This window comes from Hirundo rustica, chromosome 9 (genome assembly GCF_015227805.2).
Source record: "Hirundo rustica isolate bHirRus1 chromosome 9, bHirRus1.pri.v3, whole genome shotgun sequence".
Classification (NCBI taxonomy): domain Eukaryota; kingdom Metazoa; phylum Chordata; class Aves; order Passeriformes; family Hirundinidae; genus Hirundo; species Hirundo rustica.
The window spans coordinates 6,721,386-6,743,787 of NC_053458.1; the positions used below are offsets into that span (position 1 = coordinate 6,721,386).

The 22,402-nt window shown below is 39.1% G+C and overlaps 1 protein-coding gene across 3 annotated transcripts in view; it reads left to right on the top strand.

Moving 5' to 3' along the window:
* Positions 1-597: 597 nt before the first annotated feature.
* The window catches only part of LOC120756363 (BEN domain-containing protein 5-like), an 887,649-nt gene continuing 865,844 nt past the window's right edge, over positions 598-22,402 (top strand). For 2 of the 3 annotated variants that reach the window (XM_040072624.2, XM_040072625.2), the window contains exons 1-2: positions 1,055-1,091; positions 18,095-18,217. In XM_040072624.2, coding sequence (XP_039928558.1) covers positions 1,061-1,091; positions 18,095-18,217 — 154 coding nt within the window. In that variant the 5' untranslated portion in view covers positions 1,055-1,060. Of the gene's footprint in view, positions 668-1,054; positions 1,092-18,094; positions 18,218-22,402 lie in introns of those variants that run through there. The other variant, XM_040072626.2, reaches the window with a different exon arrangement.

The following is a 22,402-nucleotide window of genomic DNA, read 5'->3' on the forward strand; positions in this document are numbered from 1 at the left end:
ATTAAAAAAAATATATAAAATAAAAGTTGACATAACTGCCACATGACCAGACTCACCTGCTGAGTCTTGGGGCAGGGTGGGGCAGTCACGCACACATGAATTGCCATCTCTGCTAGTGCTGCACCTCAGTGCATGAGGCTGGAATTGGAGCAGGAGCGATGTGCTCCTGGGGCGACAGAGACCCTGAACCCCACAGGCTGCCGGCCCCTCTGCCCCTGCTGAGCTATGTGGAGGGGGACACACACCTCCGTTAACACCTATCGGACAATAGGAAGAATTTCTTCACAGAAAGGATGGTTAGACGTGGGAATGGACCGCACAGGGAGGCGATGGAGTCGCCGTCCCTGAAGGTGTTAAACGAGACTGGACGTGGCACTTGGTGCCGTGGTCTAGTTGACATAGTGGTGTTTGCCCTTAGATTGGACTCGATGATCTCCAAAGTTTTTTTTCCAACCTGATATTCTGTGATAACGAGCCTCTCCTCCTCAGCGCCCTGTGAGCACCTCAGGCTCACACCGACTCCCACGGGCAGGCACGAGCCCCGGGAGGAGCTCCGGTACCGGCACAGCCCCATCCTCCGGGGCGCAGTGACGGCAATTTGCCAAGGTGGCGGGCAGCCACCAGGGAGCGGAAAACGAGCCCTCCTTTCCCCGTCCGTGCAGCGCCGGTAAACAGCGGCCGCGGGAGGCGGGGTGGGGCGGGACGGGCGCGGCTGTGCGGGAGGGAGCCGTGCTGCGTGAGGGGCGGGCGGCCGGCGCCGCTCCCCTCACGCCCCGCCCGCCACCGCCGCGGCGGCCGCGGGGCTGGGCGAGGATGGGAGCGGACGCCGCTTCTCGCGCAGGCTGTCCCCGGGCAGACGCTCCCGGGCAGAGCTCTCTCCGGGCAGGATGAGCCCGGGCAGCCGCTCGCAGGGAAGGCTCTCCCCGGGCAGGCTGTCCCCGGGGAGGACCGTCAGCCTCGCCGCCATGTCGGGGGGGCGCGGGGCTCCCCCATGGCCGTGACGCGCGTTGCCATGGCGACGGCCGGGCGGCGTTGGGGGGGTGGCGGGATGACAACAAATATGGCGGAGAGGAGCAGGACGGCAGAGACGGGTCAGTGCCAGCCGCAGTCGCCTGGGCGGGGGGAGAGGGGAAGCCCCCCTTCTCCAGGGGCTTCTGGCGGTAGAGGGGTCCTGGCTCGCAGCGGACTGCGGAGACAGAGCCCTTCTCCTAGGGGAGACGGGGGGGAGCACCTCTGGCCGAGAGCACTGAGGTGATGAAGGGACCGCGGCAGAGGCTCCTGCCCGGGGAGCTGTGACGAAGGGCAAAGCCCCTTCCCTTGGGGGATGACGAGAGTCTTCCCAGGGACAAGGTGGTTGTGGGGAAAGCTCCTTCAGGCAGGTAGAGAGGGAAGAGCCCCCCGCGTTCCAGGCCTGCCTGAGCGGGACTCACTGACCGCTGTGGGGTGGAAGGTGTGAGGGCCAGAGGCCGGCTCACCCGGCCGGCGCTGCGGGGCTGAGCGCCGGCGGGGCAGAGGAGGAGGCAGATGGTGGGGCAGCCTGCACCGTGCTCCATCCTCCCGCACAGGGGCAAAGGTGGCGGTGGCCAAGAGCAGAGCAAACCGGAGGCGCAGAGGAGCTCCCCTTACACAAGAAAGAACCTCCTGCGTGAATTAACATGAAAAAGTAATACGTGAAGACACAGGTCTGGAACTGAAACTGCAGCACAAGGCTGGTAGCTTGCGGGTTGACCTGCAGGTGCTGATTGACCTGTCTGGGAGGTGTAAGGTACCCGGAGGCTGCAGAGGGACAGCTGGCAGCACACCTGACAGCTCCCATCCCTTACACTGTTACTGAGGATTTCTTTAAGGAAGGTGCCAAATGTTATTCTTCCTGTTCAGGATGTATTAACAATGGCTTTTACTGTGTATGTGTGATAAGTTTGTGAAACTGAAGTTTTATGTCTCCTCATAAATGATAAGGACCCTCTAGGTATAGTGGTCTTTCCTGTTGTAACAAAACACTGTTAAGGCCTTTTCCAATCCATGTGAAAATGAAAGCCCTCAAAATATATTATAAAAATTAGAGATGCAAATATTTGGAAGATAGAACAAAGGTGACAGTATTCCTGAATATTTAATCTCCCGCAGTACCATACATAAATTATCTGGGTTCCTGAACCAGGAGTTCATTTTCCAAGCCTGCTGTGTTAGCTGCTGCACCTCTGCTTTTCAGCCTCAGAAGTGGCTCCAAATAAATATGCATTACCCATAGAACTTGATCTTAGATTTTTGGGCCAGTTAAGGGGAAGAAAAGGGATAAGTATGTCAAACGCTGTTGTGTTCTGGGAAATGATACTACAGAGTCTAAATCTAAATGGATTGTCCATGTGATTCTTGAACTCCCTTTGTTCACCCACACTGTTTAGGAACCCATGGAAAAACACTATGAAGTTTATAGTGTGTTGAACTTGTCCATGAGGCAGGTGATTACTTTCATCCTCTGCACTCTGTAACACTGCTAACACAGGTGATCAGCTCTGCCTGAGGTGTGAATCAGGAACAAATCTCCAGTGGCCGTTGGACTTGGTCAACTTTCCTGCCTACCCCCTGTGCCTGTGCCTTTGTCAGTAACTTCAACATGGAATGCAACTTTCATACTATTTCCAGATTACCCTCCATTGTGTTCTCTGCTGTGTTAGTTAAACGTGCAACTTCACAGTATTTACTTTTGAATTTTAACCTTACCCAGAACTTCTTCCACTTCTGACCTTTGCAGCTGACTAATCAATGATTTTCTCATAAATGTGTTTCAGCTTCTACCGAATTCATGTTTAGTTGCATGTCTTAGTACATGTCTGCTTGAGTTATACAATGTTTGTCTGGCCATTTTGCAAGTTTAATTTGCAGGTCCTGCTGTTTTGGAGAAAGCAGAAAAGGAATTAAAAACACAAAGATAGGGAAAAGACCCAGAACCATCAGAGAAGAGGAAGCAAGCTTGTGGTCTTGGCCCACTTTAAAGAAAGGTCATGGAAACTGGGCTGTGGGAAAAAAAAATGGGGTGATTTGGATTTTTTCTGACTGTCAGCTGACACTAAGTCGACAGTCAGGTTCTTTCCATGGGAAATCCCTCAGAGAATCTTTTTTCCTTCCCTTTACTGCTGGGTGATGCTGACACTGTTGTTGAGCACATCACTGGGGAATGTTCGTGCTGCATCCTCACTGCTTAGTGTGTGAGCAGTCTTTGGGAGATATAGGAATGTAGGTCTGGAACCTGCATTTTGCACAAATGCAAGGAGCATAAAGCCATGACAGAAGGACTGAACGTTGTTCAAACCATATAAATCAAATTAGCCTGTATGAGTATGTTATACTTGCTGGATTTTTTTTTTTTTTTTTTTTAAAAACAACAAAATCATGTTTTTAGTCATGGACCAGAAAACACAAGTAATAACTCTCATCATCATATCTTCCCATCTTGAAATACTGATTGTTATTTGCAATTTTTGCATAAGGAAACTGTGTTACAGAGAAGCTGAAGGTAACTTATTCATGCTTTATAGCAGCACAGATTGCTGTGATGGACCATTCTTTACTGATTTAGTTCAGAACCCAGGTTTGACAGGAGTCAATGTCAGAAAAAAAGCCAGTGTGCACTTAGAGATAAGGGATTAGAAAAATTAGGTTTCTTCCTAAAAGTTATCTGACAGTGAATTTTGCACATCTAGGATGCTTATGACCGCTGTAAACTCTTAGATTTGAAAATACACCGTGTCAAGACATTTTCTAAATTAATTATACTTTATGGAAAATACATCTTTTTATAGTGCAAGATTTTTTTCATTTCAGTTTTATTAGCATCTCTTTCTATTATAGCGAAGTAAATATCTTAATATGTCTTATACTGTAATTATTCTTACTCTTTCCCTACATATTTTCATATTCCATTCCTTTTCTCTGTAGAAGGCTTTTTTCTGTTTTGGCAAGTTTTTAACCTTTTAAGGTTTTTTTTTTTTTTTTTTTTTAATTATTATTATTATTAGGGAGGGGGATTAGGACACACAGAATTGCACAAAGCATTTCAGAAGAGGGGTTTCCATCAGCTTTTATTCTGCTGTTAGGATCAGCATTATTCTCTACATCATGGTTTCAGCCAATCTCTATTTCATGTAAAATTGAGACTTAATATGGAAGGTAGATTATCTCACACCTGTCTAGTACCGAGTTCTTATTCTGCTGCTATCCTCACTGGACTAGGCAGACATCTGCTCTAATCCATTAAAATAGTTTCTGTATTCTGATGTTTGGTTCGAGTGCTGCAAATCAGCTCACTTTACTCTGAATTAATAATTTTCCCATTGTAGTTGGCTCCTTAGTACTACCTGCTTTCTTGAAAGTGTTTAAATCTGCTTTTTTCAGCAAACTCTGAATTTGTGTGCCTCCTGTTTGGTTTTCCAGGCTGAAACCTGCATGTCTCAAGCTGGGAATCCAACTCAAAAGCAATGTAAATCTCCACAAATGAAGTCTGCAGGAGGATGAAAGTGATTGAGTCTAGTTGGTTACTCTCAGGTGCTTCTTGCTTTGACTTCCAGTTGTTCTACTCAGCTGACCTTGCTGTCATAAACCTCTGGAAGATACAGTATACAGGAAAACAACCAGTTTAGTTAAGTTTCATGAAAACCAGATGAATGTTGTTTTTCCAGTTCTGTAGCAAAGAGGACATTTTAGCTTCACTAAAGGTTTAGGAGAAGGTCGTAGTAAGTACAGAGTGCCCGTATTTGCTAAGTTTTTTGACCCATGAACCAGATGAAAGTGTTTTCCAATTTATGATTTCACTAGTTATCTCATTTTCCCCAGGTTTCTTTTCAAGGCATCTGTATTACCTTCAGAGGACTTGGATCTGGAGACCTGAATTATCGAAGGGTGCAGGTTATCTCTGAGTTCTGTAACAGTTTTCTATCTGAGGCAACTGCATATTAGCCTGGATTGACAGTTCTAATATGTGTTATTCCACAGTTGCTAGTCATTTTGTGAATATTAGTATTTCTGGTATTTCATTGTGTCATCATCACTAAAACCATAGTGAAAGCAAGAAGAGGCATTTACTCACAGTTCTGGACAGGATATAAATAAATATCTTCAGACCAAAAATCCTGGTTATCGGAATGAACAGGCTTCCCAGCTGAATGTGGAGTTTTTAATGTTTATTTACAAGTCACAGTCGGTACCTTGCAGAGTGGTGTTGAGTCACCTTTTATGGTAAGAATGGTTGGAATGTTCAAAGTGTTCACAGCCCTGCTGTGACCTGGCTTCAGGGAGGAAATCTGCAAAATTCTGTTGAATGCTCAAGCCCCACCCAAAGTTTGTCTAGTAATTAGTGTTCCTAAAACACTTAGTGTTGAGCTCATTATTTCAGAGATCTGCACGTGAAGGGGCCAGTAGAACAGCTGTGTAAATTCGGCAGTGCTTTCTAATTGATTTTAATATGATAGTGCTGAGCTGGATTGTTTTGAAGATAGCTTTTCATTATTCTTTCAAAAAGGAATAGTTATTATTTTAAAAATATTTAATCACATATGGTATGACAACATTCTAGTGTCGGGAACATAACTGCTTTCTTTTCAGTGGCCTTAATTGTTAAATAAAAAACTAAATAAGAACATAATTTACTTGTCTTTATGTATAGGCTTTTTTGATAACAAATTCATCAGCTTTATCATGAGGAAATTTAAAATAGGAGAGATCAGCTAATTACTTTAATAATATTATTATTTAATCTTGGTCATTAAAATAACACTGCACATCAGTGGTACTTCTGATTCTCCAGGTAAACTTAATTTCTTCAATTGAATTAATTTTTCCTAAATGATTTTTGAATTTTAAAGTGTATACAAACAACAGAGCTTATTTTGTAATATGCACAACTAACCTGTAAGCATAGCAGTATTCCAGTGTTTGGGTAGAGACATTGCAGCCTTCGTGCTGAAAGGGATGGGCCCACTGTATCCTCCTGTCAACACGAGAGGCTTCCAGCATCAGTGGAAAACTGTGTGGGGCTGGGCCCAGCCTTGCAGATGTTCACACAGCAGAAAGAGCTGTTTGCAGTTGTTTATAAAATGGTGCAGGATGGATTTGTAAACAAATCTAAAACGGGGTTTGTTCAATAAAGGTATTTGCCAGAACTTAGCAATTCCATTGGTACATTTCAGCCAAAGCAATTGGAAGTCCAGGGGACATTAGAGAAAGGTTTCTTAGTAATTCTGAGTCCCTTTGTAAGACTATTTCAGTTTTAACTGTGTAAGTTGAAATATTAATTTAAGTGGTATACAGAAATTAACTCTACTTGCTGCAGAAAGATACTGTATTGATCATTAGACTCTGTTGCCAGTAGGCTGCTATTCAAGAAATTTCCAACATGTTTCAGTTATCCAGTGGAAAAAAAATCTCCACTAGAAAAATTCATCGAAGAAGAGCTGCTAATATATTTTTGGTACTTAAAGCTTTGATCATATTTTTGTTACATAATTTGCCATATAAGGAGACCTGAGAAATACTAATGAAGGCTTTATACAGCCAGAAGATATAATTTCAGAAAAAGAAAGAAACAGGAATGTGTTGGGTGTTGCAGTTGCCATTTTTAAATGGTTTACCATTTCCTAGCCATATTTCATACATTTTTTTCTTTGACGAATAATCAAAGCTTTGAAAAGTTACTTACCTCAAGCCTCCCAACATTTTTTCTTTCAGTGAAGTTCAAAGCACCCTATTAATTACTAGCGCTTGTGAGAGGAGGCTTTTGAATTTGTAAAAAGTAAAATGAGACATATTGAGAATTTTAATAGGTTTTATACTGAAATTTGTAAAACAGAAGTTTCTGCAAGTTTCTGTAGTGTGGCTGTCATTGCTTTTAGTAGGCAAAAGTCTCATGCAAAAGACCAGATTAACCTCAGAATGCATTTATGTGGCCTACATAGCGTTTTTGTTTTTTTAAGTGGAGCTATATAGACTTAATGCTCAATAAAATAGGTTTTTAAAATCATCTCCCTGTATTACAATGAAACCAGCTTGATCTCCACATGGGGCCACAAACAGGAGTGGGACACTCAGATCTGCAGCACCAGCCCGTCCTCCAGATGAGACACCTCACACAATGGCTGTCAGCTGCCACAGAAGAGATGGACAACTTGTCTACACTGGGAAATTTTCCTTCTTCCTCTTCCTCTTTCCTCCACAACACCTGTTTAGGGCCAGAAGTCACAGAGAAAAATGGCTGAATAGTCATCATTACCTTTTTTTAACTTTTTAAATGAAGATGTCTGGTAACTTGGTAACAGAAAGCAGCAACCCCTGGATAAAAGAAGTGCTGGGGGACACAGAGGGGAGTTTGTGCAGCTATTTCCTGCTGATGCCGCTGAGATGCAGCCGTGCTGCTTTTCTCACAGCAGTGCTGCTGGATGTAGAGCAGCTCCAGCACAGCCACCTAGGTGTGTGCATGGGGCTACATCACTCCTGTTTCTGGAGGATTGATCGTGCTGCCCTTTTCCAGAATGGTAGGAATCTACAGAAACCAGCTTAGATTTCTCAAGTGATCCCCCAAGGTAGTTGGCATGCAGAGCCTTGATGCAGAATTGCCATGTTTAGGTTGCATTCTACCTGAGATAATAAGTTCTTCTGGGCTCAAGCTGTGTCTGCCATTAATCTATAATAGAAGTAAACCAATTTACAATTAATTGAAGTTGGTTATGGGTACACATCAATGTATCCCATATCCCAGCTTCCTTGTCGCATTGTCCCCACAACTCATTTTCTTGACTTTGCCACAGAGGCGAAGCCTGCCATTTAAGAAGTGCTGTATTTGTTAACTTTGGATTTTCACATATTTTTTGAAGTAATTTTACTATTTGTGTGTTGAAATGGTTTGGAAAACTGCTCTACCAAAATAGTAATGACTTCCATTTCATTTTGTCACAGACTTTCAAACTCAGGATATGGACTTCAGTATTAAATCCAGGGCTCTCATTCTGCAAAAATTTGGCAATGAATTTGATGCATTTTTGTATAGTAAATGATTTTTGTGATTGGTTCTGTTTTAGGATAAGTAATGTATAAAGGTTAGAGACTAAAATTTACATGTTCTGATACATATATTTTCTAATATACGTATGTATGCCTGTTCTATCAGTATGGTAAACTAGCTGATTTCATAGTTTCATTATGTCAAAAATCAAACAGAGAAAAGGGGATGGAGGAAAAAGTCATTGTCTTATATTATTAGTGTTAGATGATTAAGCTCTCTAATGATTCCATTTACCTACTAATTCACAGAGCTGTTTATTTAGCAGTGGATCTCAGAATCATGAGTGAAAACTGGCAAGATTTTCCTTTTACATTTTACTTCATAAGCACCTTGAAAAATGTGTTGAATTTCAATCTCCACAAAAGCAAGTGGAACATCAGTTCCCGTGAATCACCTGAGCAGAGCAGCAGGAATCCATTGCAGAGAGCCCTTTTGGATTCATTGCAGCTCTGCTGATGTGTTTTCATTTGCAATAAGCAGCAGAGTCACTTTGTGATTGCAGACAACTTCAGTGCTGGGAAGCCTGGCAATGACCATCAGGTTTCATGCATATAAAATGCAGATGAGGTAGTACGATGTGTTTGATTAATGAAAAATTCCTCAAACAACCTATACAAATCTAAAAGCAGCAGCATTATTTCATGGAACTGTCCATGTGAAATGGGATTGTGAGATAAACTTGCCTCTGTACTACTTATTTACACCCAAAGCCTGTGGTGCTCCAGAATTGCAGATGTTTTGTAACTAGGCACAATACCACTATATCTGCTGGTTATTTTATTTCTGAATGGTACAAATAAACAGTAATTTGATCTCAGAGCTTTCCCTGTGTAAACCTTCTTGAGGGTGGAATTTTTGGCTTGTGTTCTGAATATTTGAAATATTTTGTATGCATTTCATATTCCCATAAATATTGTATCAACTTAGTATTTGTGTAGTTAAAAAACCTGCTGAATATGCTGTATTAGTTAATAGCATTCTGTGTAGTTTTATTCTTGTTATGTTGCTGATGCAAGACAGTTAATAGATCGTTTGTTTTTGCTGACATTTTTATGTTGGAAAATGGGCATTTTGAAACAATATTTAAATACTTTTTTGCTATATGATACTTTGTGAATAAAATAAAACTGCAGTGATCTAATTGTTTGAAAAGAAATACTAGATTATGTTATTAAATAAAGGGGATATGAGTGGACAGTGCTTGGATCAAAGAAATTCACAGTGGTTTAAAATACTACTTTTTGGAATAGACTGTTTTGGAAAGTAGGGGGAAATGCTATTCTAAATGAAGAAGTTAAAGGAGTTGTTTCAATGAGTAATTATAACTATGGCAGTAATTAATAGTGTAATTGTTTTCAACAACCTGGGGGAACAAATTATTTTAGAAGTAGTACTAAAATCCCCGTATTATTTTAAATATGCAATAGTGAAGAAGAGCGTAACTCAAAAGTAAAGAAACTGTGGCTGAAAGTACTGCTGGCTTAACTGGCAGAAGACATCCCTACATCCCTAAACAACAGGTGAATAGGAAGCAAGAGCCAAGGAAAATAACAGTTTAACCCAAAGAAGGATACATGAATGGTATGTAATAACCATCATGGAAATTTTCTGTGTGCTGAGCTTGCCCAGTGTGCTGTTATCTCACTCATGATGAAAGCCCAAGCAGCTGCAGTGACCACCTTTCTTCCAGTCACTTGGGAAATACAAGATCTTGAGGAGAGAGATGGTGCTGTGTAAAGCTGCTGGTGTGTTTCCCCACAGGATTTCGTACCTGCCCTGGAGTCTTCATGGAAGGCCCAGTTTCCCATGGATCAAGATTCACTACCACCATAATTATGTTAGTGGTTGAGTCAGAAATTGAAGTCTCCTGAACACTTGAATGAATGATACTTACAAAAATATATATATTTTAAATTGGACAGGTGCATCTGCAAGAAATTTACAGCAGTTGCACTTATGACAAAATTAAAATAGTTGTTAATAGTGGGTTTGGTGTAGTGCCACAGCAGACCTGTGTTGAGGCTCACCAGGATGATTGCTTGTGAAGGAAAACTGAGAATGAGATAAAAGCCCTATCCAAATTAGAAAGCACGGCTGTATTCCCTCAGTGCTAACCCTGGAATAACATCAGTGATCCAGCTTGCTAGCTCAGCATCACAGCTATGCTGTCTCCCTTTGGCCGTCCTGGGATTCAGCAGATAAGCTCATGCTTCCACACTATGGCATAGACAGCTCTTTAAATATAAATTTGGAAAGTTCCTGTTCAATCAGCATAGTTAGACATGAAAAGTGCTAGGAATCTGGCATGACTAGACTAATTTTCATAAACAGAAAAAGTGCATTTTATATGTTCCATACTTGTCCTTGCTGATATTCTTGAAAGACTTCCATGGTACTTCATATGCTATTTTTAGGAGTTGTCTTTTGTGGATGAACATTTTGAATGTGATAGTCAAGACTGAGGAGTCTGAAAATTAGGACAAGAAATAAACCTTTGGCCTTTTGCAAAAGCTGAAATCAACCTACTTCTCTGTTATATCAAGAATATTTATTACCTAGTGAGTCTTTTTCAGTTTCCCAGTGGAGAATCAGTTGGTCCTCAAGAAAGGAGATGCACAAAGTTGTCAACTTAGAGAGATTAAACTTTGTTAGTCACCAAAGGCTGTATAATCTTGGGTCAGGGTCATTGCATCGGTTGCTACGTATAAGATGCTTTAGTTGTATTTAGCTTGGCTCAATGTGAGTTATCTTTAGTTTAGAAATTTATTTTGTCATGACTTCTTCCAGTTATGCTGTCAAGTTTAAGTGGGATAACGTGCTTTTGTTAAATCAGTTCCTCACTCCCAGGGCAGCTGTTGAAAAATGGGTACATACATATTATCCAGGAGTATATATGGATGTGTACACAGCATATATCCATGAATCTCTCCCTTTCCTTCCACTTCTATCCTCCCTCACATATAACACAAACCCAGGCATATAAAAGCTGATTTGTTTCAGTATTAAATAGCATGGGAAATATTTACAGCATTTTAGGGTGGCACCAGCAAATACTAGTAACTTCAACCACTACTGTCTTTTTCCAGTGTTGTGAGTAATATTAGCTTTTACCCTTACCTGAAATTTCCTCCACTACAATTCAAACCCTGCAATTGCCTTCCTGCTTGACTCGGTATTTTTTGCAGATCACATGCCCTCCTTGTCTTTGGGAAATCAGTTGCATACAAATTTCAGAAAGATATGGGATGCTATTGGAAGAGTTTCACTTCTCAAAGTTCTGTAGTACCACACAAGGGATCAGCTTTAAGTCTTCAGTTCTCTTCCTCCCTCAGAATCCCTAGACACGGAATTTCCCCTGGAATGGTAGGAACAGCCCCCCAATTTTTTTTCTCGACCCAGAACTTGAATTCCCATGTGCTCTTCAACTGGTGTTTCCAGCATCTCCTCTCATTCACATGCAGACCTGATTCTCTGAGCCGTCCCTTATTTCCCAGAAAGGGTGGACTTGCTGATACTTTTTTGCAGATGCAAGTCTGAGGACTAGGTCAACTTAATAGCTATTCTCTTTTCTCTGCTAGCTGGGGTTTCATATTATGTACTATATTTTTGTTTACAGTTTATATGTTTTATGCTTTTGTTTGATGTGTTTTTTTTTTACTTAAGTATTGCTACTATAGCAACTGTTGCATCCTGTGATACCTTTGATGTTATTGAGATACCAAATACTTGTTAAAAAATAAATCTATATATCATGAAATTCACTGATCCTTACAATGTTTTTAAATAAACATAATTTCAGTCAATTTATTTGATACATCTGTATTTTCCATTCTTTTTATTTTTTATTTGTGGTAGAATTTTAGTTTAGAGCTCATAAGTGCAGTAAAAAGAGTAATGATTTTTTTTTTTCTTGCTTACTGAGTTCAAAGCATTAATTGCTTTTAAAAATTTCATTAGAAAAATCTGTTCATAGCTTGTTGGACACTTTGGATTTCACTAAAGTGATACAAAAAAAATTTCCATTGCCATTTGTCTCTAATGTGATCTTTTGGAATAGCCCACACTGACATAATAAATGAATAATCTTGAAGTAAAGCTTTTAGGTTGAAGATTGGAAACAAATACGACATATGAAACAAGTGCAAGTCCACACAAGCTGACTTTTCTTCTTTTTCTATAAACTCATAAGACAATGCCAGCCCCTGAGAGTGAGGAGTTATGGTGCAGAGCAGTATCCATCTGCCAGGTATCTTCAGTTGAATGTTCTTTGCTGGATTTTGAGCAGGAGCTATAATTGACCTTGTGTTGATAGTTATATCTGTGTGTGGATCTGGTGTTTTTGAAAGGACCATATAGTGGAGATTTCTCATCACCTTTTCATGCTTGACCAGCCTGGTGGTCAATGCTTTGTTTTGGGCTAAGGCACCTCATGTACATTTTCGTCCCTACTTGCCCTGGGCTTTCTGCTTAGTATGTTGCAGGCAAAGTCCTCTTTGTGGTACCACTGAGCCTTTTGTAGTCACCCCACGTGTCACCAGCTTTAGTGCTCATTTTGCTTTACATTTTTGCATACAAAAACAAGATTTTCCACCCTGAGCTTTGACTCAGACACGTATTCCACACCTTCTGCTAGAGTAAAGGAGTTTGGTTATGTGCATCTAAAGAGGCATGAGGTATTTAGATCTACTTCTGCTTCTAACCCAAAATAAAATTAATGGTGGATTAACTAAGGAGTTGTGTTAGGAAGAGTGAGAAGTAATATTGTCTGGTAGCCTCTGAAGAAACAGAAACGTGTGCAATAAAATTAAAGACCCACACCATAAATTTTGTTTCCTTCCTATTGTGCAACCAACCCCAAGCTCTTTCAAGTCCATGGCAGTAAGATTGCAGTTTATTTCTCCTGACTATTTTCACAACCTATGCAAATCTCAGAATCTGCCTGATAATCTCTGCTAAACTACAGTTCATCTTTACTTTGCTTGTTTTCTTGAATATGAATATCATCTTACGCTTTGGAGACAGACTTAGCAAGCGGTCTGTTGGTCAAACCGTGGGAGGAAAATAATTGAAGAGACAATTGCTGTAAAGCTGCTTTATCTCAAATTTGGTTTTTAAATGACAACAGATTGTTACTATTTTTTAGAACTAGACCAAGCTATAGGACAATGCCTTCTTGTGGTAACCAACATTTTCCTTGTTTTGCTGGACCTTTGAGATAGGTAATGGTGACGGAATGGGCACAGTATGTGAAGCAGCAGGTGTGGCTGCTGCCATGCTGGGTATTGTCTCAAACCCTGGGATTTACAGTCTAAACATATTTTTTCCCTCTCTTTTCAGATCACAGTGCCTGTGATTTAAGTATATTTCAGATTGACAGCACTCTGCACTCTGGGTCATGCCCAAGCCTTGCTTCGGGATACATGGCTGTGAAGATCAAAATGACAGTTGTGTTTTCTTCTTTTTCTTAGCATTTTTAAGTCAGTGGAGCTGGAATTCCAAGTTCCTGTAGGATTTATAAGATGGCTACGGAGTATTCAGAAGTCATAGCAGAAATAGCTTCTCTTCCTGAATATCAGTGTTTCTGAAGTTTCTGAAGCCTCAGGACAATGATATACAAGTTTTTATTTAAAAAAAAAAAAAAAAAAAAAAAAAAAAAAAGAAAAAAGGAAAAAAAAAGAAAAGTCAAAGAATAAGAGAACGTAATCAGCTAGTGAGACTATAGACTTGTGCTAAATGCTATAATTTAAAAGAATTTTGCTAAAATGACATTGTTTTCAGATTTGTGGAACAGACACTGTTATTGGCATAACTTCTATAAGTGCTACTTAGCCAAAGTGTGAGTTGAGCAGTGTTCATCTGGAGATTTGGTATGTTTTGGAGCTAACAGGAGTTGCTGTTGGTCATCTGAATGATTTTTTTTTTTTTTTTTTTTTTTTTTTTTTTTTTTTTTTTTTTCTGCAAACTGTACTGACAGTTCAGATTCACTTCTTTGTGTGGGTTTCTTGAAGCTTTTCTAAGATACCTGGAAACTTTTCCTGGCCCCTGGATGATAGGAATCTGGTGATTAGATTGTTATACCATAGCTGTTTCCAGCAGCAAAATGTATCCTAGTTTCATTCTAGAATGAGGATTTCATAAGAGAATGCAGGGTATCTTGATGACATTTGTAATTAAAGAAAGATTTCTACAAAGTTGCCTTGCAGTTGTTGTAGATTTTGGTGTTCCGTCACCTTTCTAATTGGCTGTCATTGTTAGGCAGTAAGTGTGATTAGAAGAATTATGCAGGCAAATTCCTGCTATATTTTTCCATGTCTGTTTTAATGTAGCTGTGCTCTCCTACCTAATGTAGCATGAGGGTAGCTGCAGGCTGCTAACTCCGTGGGTTTTCATGTTTGGCACTTCTGGAAGATGTGCTCATTGTTTACACAATTCTAAGAGTCACTGTTACTTTCTAAAGAGGTACCTTCCTCTAGAAACTACTGTGTTTAAAGAAAATGTACTTAAATTAACATGAAGTTTATTGTAGCAAATATTGATTTCATCTTTTCCTAAATGAAAAAAACTGTTGGCTTTACTCTTTGAATTTAAGAAGGGCAAAGAAACTCTGGAAATTTCCAAACTCTCCCTCCCATGAATCCCAGTCTTCTGGAACTGATTCTATTCATTTTCACTTGTTTGATGTGAAATATATCCACAATGACAATAGTGATGAATGCAGATACCAGAAGACTCTGTCCAGGTTTTATTTTAAAGCCTTATATACTTGCAGAGATTTCAGGCACCTACAGATTTTATACCTGATAGAAAATTACCATTAAAGTTTAATACTGCAGTAAAAGTAAATCCTAGGGATTTGCTGGAGCCTCCTGTAGTCTAAGCTATGAAGAATTAGAATAAAATAGCTATGTGTCTTACAACCCATAAGAAAAATAATTGACAAAATAAGAAGTACATTCTGTGACAATTTCTTTTCTAGGTTTTGCCTTTGCTTGTTTTATCTAACCTTTTTTTCAAAGGAGAATCTGGTCTCCTTAAGTGGAATGTGCAGGATGTACTTCAGTTAATTCTCTTCTTTCCCTTTCAGTTTGTTTCTGATTGAAGAACTATTTTCCTTCCCCACAAGGTTCTGTCATACATCTTTGCCTCCAGCCAGGAAAATCTGCTTAGGGCTCCCCAGTTGAGAGGACAGGATCTCTTTACTGGCTGGAGGACTGGAGCCCAGGGTAGCTGTTTTCTCCATCCAAGGGTGGTGATGTATTCCCAGCACCACTCTGCATCTGCTGAACAGACAGACATGAAGCCATGTTTTATAATGAACTCACACAGGCTCCTTTTCGGGCAGTGGTCTCGCCTTTTCTTTATCACCCAAGGGGAGCATGCCAGAAGGGACATGTGGTGCTGTTGTGCTATTTAATGTGAAGTTCAAAGACAGCAGTTTTGCATGTTTAGAGATTAAAGATAATATACCTCAAAATATAGCGTCAGTGTGTTCTGAATATTCTAAGTACTGTGGAATAAAGAACACGCTAGGAGAGAAATACTGTTAAATGACTATGAATTACAGGCTATTTGATGATTTTATTCTCATTTCTGGAGGGCTACATTAGGTCAGGAGGAGCAGATGGAAAGTTTTTGCTGGGACACAGTTACTTGACAGCTTCCTTCTGCATTGTGTAAAGACTCCATTGGCAGATTTTCTAAATTGCCAGGGAGATGTAACTCTCTCTTCTGCCTGCTTTTTCTCCACTGTTTTATGGTAGCAGTGCTACAAATGTATTCCTTTCTAGTTTCTTCATCTTTAAGTGGTGTTTCCCAGTTCTCTTTTACAATTTCTAAGAGTCCTATTCCTTTTAGCTGAGACATGAAAGGAAACGTTTACCAAGATGAGTTCGGTCTTCAAACAGCTCTGCTCAGGTGACTCCCTGCATCCCATTCTTTCACTTTGGTCCCTGGCAGCTCAGGCACTCATGATGATTTGCAGGTTTTCCACTAATTTTTCTTTGTATCCTTGATTCCACAACGTTTGATTACAAGTGACCAACTTGACTAATCTTAACTGCAAAAAGTAATTATTAATCCAACTCAGGTAAAACTGAGCAAGTGGTTTTCCTCTGGCAGCTTGCACAATGCAGAGGGGTGAATTTTAGCAACGGGCAGGATCACAGCCGTGCAGATGCACAGATGCCCCATCCAGGCCTCAGTTTGCCTCTGATGTTCCCAGGCTTTAAGCAAATTGTATCAGGATGTGGTGAAAAACATCCAGCTACAATATCCTAAGTAGCAATTATACACTTAAAGAAAACAATTTAAATGCCACATAATGGTGTCTGTGGGTAATTATTCAGTCTAAAACAAATAACCCAGAGGTTACAAATAATAATTTTGCTAAAGAAATACTATCATGCATTATTCAAAATCTACATTTTTATATTTTGATAAAGTAAGAAAAGGTCTAAATTCTGTTTGTTCTGCTGTACTACTTCCCAAACAGAGTAAGCTTCAAGTTTCTTTCTGGGAAAGACTGGGGATTCATATGCCAAATATTCACCTGGATTTGCATATTTTTTAATGTGGGATTTATGTACCTGGGAAAATATGGGGTATATGATAGAAAGCCTGACAGACCCTTTAACTATGGTGTCACTAATACATTGCTATAATTTGTTACCTCAGCTAAGGTGTTTTGCCTCAAGAGGTGGAATACTTTTATGTATGGAAAGGTCACTTTTAATTAATAAGCTGTTTTCATCATTCAGGGACAATATGAATTGCTTGTAAAATTTGTGCGAAATAGTTTTCAATATAAAAATAAAACAAATTGAGCTTTATGTCACATTTATCATCCCCCACAACCCATTTAAATGTCAAAAAAATCAGTACAGACCAAAAGTCTATTTCTAGAAGCCTTAGTAGCCCTATTTATCAGAGTGAAATAAGATATTATCATCCCATTATCCCATCACATGCCTTCTGCACTTGAAGCCATACCATTTCTTCATTTTCTATAATACAGAAGATAGTTTTTCTCTTGTTAAATATTTCTTGTCCAAGCTGTAAGGAGTGAAGAAAGTGTTGAGTGCTTCTTTCACTATAATATAAATGTATAATATAATAAACAATTATTTATTTGCTTTCTTGTACATGTCTCAAATAAAAAAAATCCCTATTTGGAAACATATTTTGCAGACTGCAGTTTTTTATTATAATTTTACTGTAAGGATAAAGCTTTCAATGTATTCACTACTGATTTATTTTGACAAAAATCATGCCATTGTGTGGAAAAATTATTTTCTTACGTATTTTACCCTGAAATGAATGCTGCATTAAAAAACCAACAACAAACAAACAAACAAACAAAAAACCCAAACCAAACCAACAACCCCCCCCCCCCCCCCCCCAAAAAAAAAAACCTCTATTCAAGTTTTTTTTCTGAGTTTTGTTTCCTAACAAGGAGGGCTCAGATAATCACATGGCTCTATGAGTGTTTGTCTCTTCCTTATAATAATTTTAAAATTTCAGATATGAGTGGGATTGAACAGTCTCAAAGGTTCTAAGTTCATATAAGTTGCATGAAAATAGGCAGCAGGATAGAGGAAAAAGATCCCATTAATGCTGATAGAGAGGAAAATGTTTCTGAGGGTTGTGATAAAGAAGCTGATGAGGAGTTCAATTTTGCGGAATCCAGCAAGATCTAGAGCTAGAGAGTTCCTGTTGAAAGAAGTAGATTTGGCTAAATATCAGACTAATGCATTTCAGAGGGTTCAGCCACCGGTCATAAACATGCAAGAAACCAGGCTGGGTGGTTTGTTCCATGGAGAGGCTTTAACAGATGATGCCATTATTATATCCAAATTCTTATATACACTTTGAAAAGAAAGAATTCATTTACTGGTGCAGATGTTAAATGGTGCCAATTTTACTTTGTGTAGGAATGCATGGGGGAGTAGCCTTCTACTTTTTTTAAAATATATATATATATATATATTTTTTTTTTTTGTGCTCATTTTTTTTTTTTTTTTCCCCCCACTTTTACTGCAACAGGCAGTGCCATGGGGAGCGATGATATCATAGCAGGGAACGTGAGCAAGTACATTGTTCTCCCAGCTGGTTACTGTGGACAGCCTAAAAAAGGACATCTTATATTTGATGCCTGTTTTGAAAGTGGTGAGTATTTTCAGCATTATGGTGACCTAGTTGCCAATATATTAACACTTTCAACTCTATCACTCATCTTTTTATAAATTGTCTTAATTCTAAGGAAGACTTAAATTAAATACTACTTAAATTTAGCTGATTCCCTTCAGTCTCAGTATGACTTCAAATCAGACCTCAAATGTCAAAAAGGTTGCTGTTGCTTACAATAAGAATTTCATCAGGTCCGTCTTTAACCACGTGTGGATACATAACTGGATTTTATTCTGTCGTAATTTATGTGGTAGTATTTATGTATTTATGATGTAGTATATAAAATATGTTATTTAATAATTTAATTTAGAAGTTTACCGGGGCAGTTAACCCAGTAAAGTGCCAAGCCCATCCTCGCATGATTAGACAATTTTAAAAATGTGTATGTGCTGTGTTTAAATATATTACTTTGGGTTTCTTGAAGCCTGATCCTGCATTGCTGAGGTTAATGTAAGTTTTGCCTCTGATGTCAATAGGAAAACTAAACTTCAGGAAGCTACTGGAAATGGAAAGAGAAAGTATTTTTTACAGGAGTTATACAAGACATTAATTTAAAGAGTAGTTTTAATTGCTTATATGTATGTGGAATATGTAAGTAGATATATCCATGAAAATATAGCATTGTTTAAATTTTTGTGTTACACATGTGTGTCATATCAGTTTTTTAGCTTAATTCTATTATTACTGGCTTTCAGACCTAAAGAGCACTGCTAAACACCATATGTAGGAAAGACATTTGGCAGGATAAACTACAGTGTTCAGCATGGTTTATGTGAGAGGTGCTGGTAATGCCAAAACTGCTCCAGTGTCTTGTAAAATGAGCTTTTTATGAAGAGTTACATCCCTTAGGGTAGAATACTGGCTGCCAGTTCCTGGATAAATATTAAATTGAGTTCTTTAAATCCTGTGATTACATTAGGTAAAAAATGCAAATGATGCAGTGAATAATAAAGAGTATTTTTTAAGGTGTGTCTCTGAAGGTTCAGACAATAGTTCTGTATTTTTAAAAATACTTTGGGTGCTATTTCATAATAGTTATGTGGGTTTTTTTGCATTTTTGTATAAGAAAATGGCTTACAAAATGAATCATGGCCAAGCTGGGAAATTTACTTTATTGTGCTAAACTTCTCTGCAATGAAAAAGATCAGTAGCAGTCATCAAATTATTTGTGAAGTATTGTGAGTCATTGCGTGATGGTTTAATTCCAGTTTTTGAACAATGGAATTAATTATATTTTAAAATTAAAACATTTATTCAGTTCAAAGGTAATGTTCATACTTTGAATACTGTGGTAATAATAGAATGTGATAGAAGCAGGTGCTATTTGAAATACTGTGTTTATTTACATTGTAGCATGATGAGGCTGTGATGTTGCTTTGCATATTCAGACACTTCCAAAGCACAAATATGAATGAAATTAATACCTTCATTTACTTTCTCATGATGACAATGTATTAGCAAGAATGAGAGTAATCTTGTGTACACTTCATATGTAAATTCACTTTATCTTTTGTTCTGTGTCAGCCAAGTAATTGCTTAGAGTACCTTTACTGGTCAAAGCAAATTAACTGATATTGAATAACTTATGAAGCTGTTATTAATGTTGAAATCTACCCTATCCTAAAGTCCAAATGGTAGGATACAACATTTGTAAGATTGGTAAAACTGACCCCGCTTGCAGAACTGCCCCCATCTCTGGGGTCCCCACAACAAGAAATACATGGAGCTGCTGGGAGGGTCCAGAGGAGACCACAAACACGCTCTGAGTGGTGGAGCACCTCTCCTATGGAGACAGGCTGGGAATACTGGGCTTGTCTGTTCTGGAGAAAGCTCTGTGATCTTTTTGTGGCCTCTCATTATGTAAAGGGGGCCTGTAAAAAAGGTGGAGAGAGTCTTTTCCCCAAGGCCTGTGGGGACAGGGCAGGGAGAAAGGAGTTTAAACTCCTGCTGTAAGAGAGGGTAGATTTGGTTGGCTATGAGGAAGAAATTGTTTACAATGAGGCTGGCGAGGCACAGGGTGCCCGGAGGAGCTGTGGCTGCCCCATCCCTGCAAGTGTTCAAGGCCAGGTTGGACTCTGAGAAACCTGGGACAGTGGAAGGTGGCTCTGCCCCAGGCAGGGGAGGTGGAACTAAATGATATTTATGATCCATTCCAACCCAAGGCATTCTATGATTCTAAAATAGAAATTGTGTTAAATGTAATTCCATAAGTGGCTTTTCTTCCTTTGGCTGCATTCTTTATTTTCTTGAAAGGTCTGGTAGATAGAACTGAATGTTTCCTACTAGACTTATTTTTCAATGACTGTTTTATATTGTGGAAATGGAAGTAAACTGATGTCAGAACAGAGAAAGGGTATTAAAGTTGTAGAAATCAGGAAAAATATTTATACATGCAGAATATATGCTATTTAATGCAGTTTCATTTTTGTAATTGCTATCATTATTGTATTAAATAGCATTGAAAAGTATGAATTTTTCTGAGAGAGAGGTGTGTTTTTATGTAGTCTGAAAACCAATGTCCAGCTTGCTGTTTTGAAGTGCCGTGCTTTCAGAAAATCATAAAAATAGAATGGGGCATTGGGGTTTCTTTTTAGCCCATTCTGTTTTAGAGAGGCAAAATAAACTATTTTTCCATTCCTGACAGATGTTTATCTTTTTCAGAAACTTTCAGTGAGTTTCAATGAGAAAGCAGCAATCCATTCTAACACTGCAATTTACTCAATAGAAGAAACATTTTCTTTCTATGTAGAAATGTTCTTACCAAAAAGGCATTAATTCTTGTCCAGTCCTACAGGCACAGAAAGCAGATTATTCCTTTCTTCTTTGACTTAATAGAAAGCTGCTATCATATCTTTCCTTGGCCTTTCCCTCCTCAGGTTAAATAACTGCTATTTTTTTCAATGGTTCCTTAGTGCTCACATTTTCTAAATTTTCTCTCATTCTTTATTTCCTCTGGCCTATCTCCAGCTGTTTTGTGCCTTTCTTGATTGGCAGTGGTCCAAGGTGAGCATGATACTCAGATAAGCTGGTGCCAGTCCTATGTAGAGTTTATTACATGGCATGCCTTGTGATCTATTTACTTCTGCAATGTGACAGTGCAATCTTTTTCACAAAAGCATGGTACTGTTGACTTCTATAAAACTTGGGAACCCTTATACTGTCCTGGTCCTTTTCAGAAGGAGCTAAACAAGCTGGTGGCTTGCACTTTACTTACCCCTAATGAATCTATTACTAGGGAAAAAAATCATTGCTGTAAAATTAATGCAATTACTGAAAATGAAGAATGGTGCCTGAGCCCTTTATCATATGGATAAATGGATGGAGGAGTAAAGAGGAGGGAGAATTATCAACTTGTAAGTATGTCAGGAATTTGTGTTTCCTATAGTTCAAGCTAGTGTTCTGCTTGGAATCTTCCTTGTTATCTTTATTAATATTTAAAAAAATATATGCAGCCAAAAGAAACTTCTTACATTGATTTATCATTAGCATAAAATAAAATGATGAAAATTCAGCTTTCTTGCGTATCACACCATACTTTTTGGATAATTTCAGTTTTTGTAAGAAACATGAGTTAGTTTCAGGGAAGAATGGAAGCACAGCTACCTATGCACAGTACAAATTTAAAGGGAATAAATGCCACATCTGAAATGTACACATTTGGTCAGTTGTAATTCTGTTTCCTAATATTCATTAATGCATTAAATTGCTAACACAGTTTCAGTTTAGCAGCAATGCACAACTGTACAAGTGTTCACCTCTCATCCTTCCTACCCCTAAATGGGAATTTTGCAGAATATAATGCTCTGGGTAAAAGGATGTATACGTTTCTGCTATGCAAAGAAGTCCTTCTTGATTGAGAAAGGCCCAGGTTTTGATATTAACATATTCTTCAGGGAATCTGGCATTTCATACTCAAGGTGAGTTGGTATTACAGCCATTTTATCTAAATTACTTCAGAGTTTAGTTTAGCCAGCTGCTCCTGCTGTCTCCTGTTGCCTTAGTGCCTGTGATTTCTGATGGCATCCATTAAGTCAGCAGCCTATTTTGCATTGTGGCTACGAGCTGATTTATCTGCTTAGTCATTTTAACTGTAAGAGCTCTTTTTGGAGATGATACCTCCAGTGCTGGAAGCCAGTTGTTTTTCTGGGAGCTTACAAATCTGCA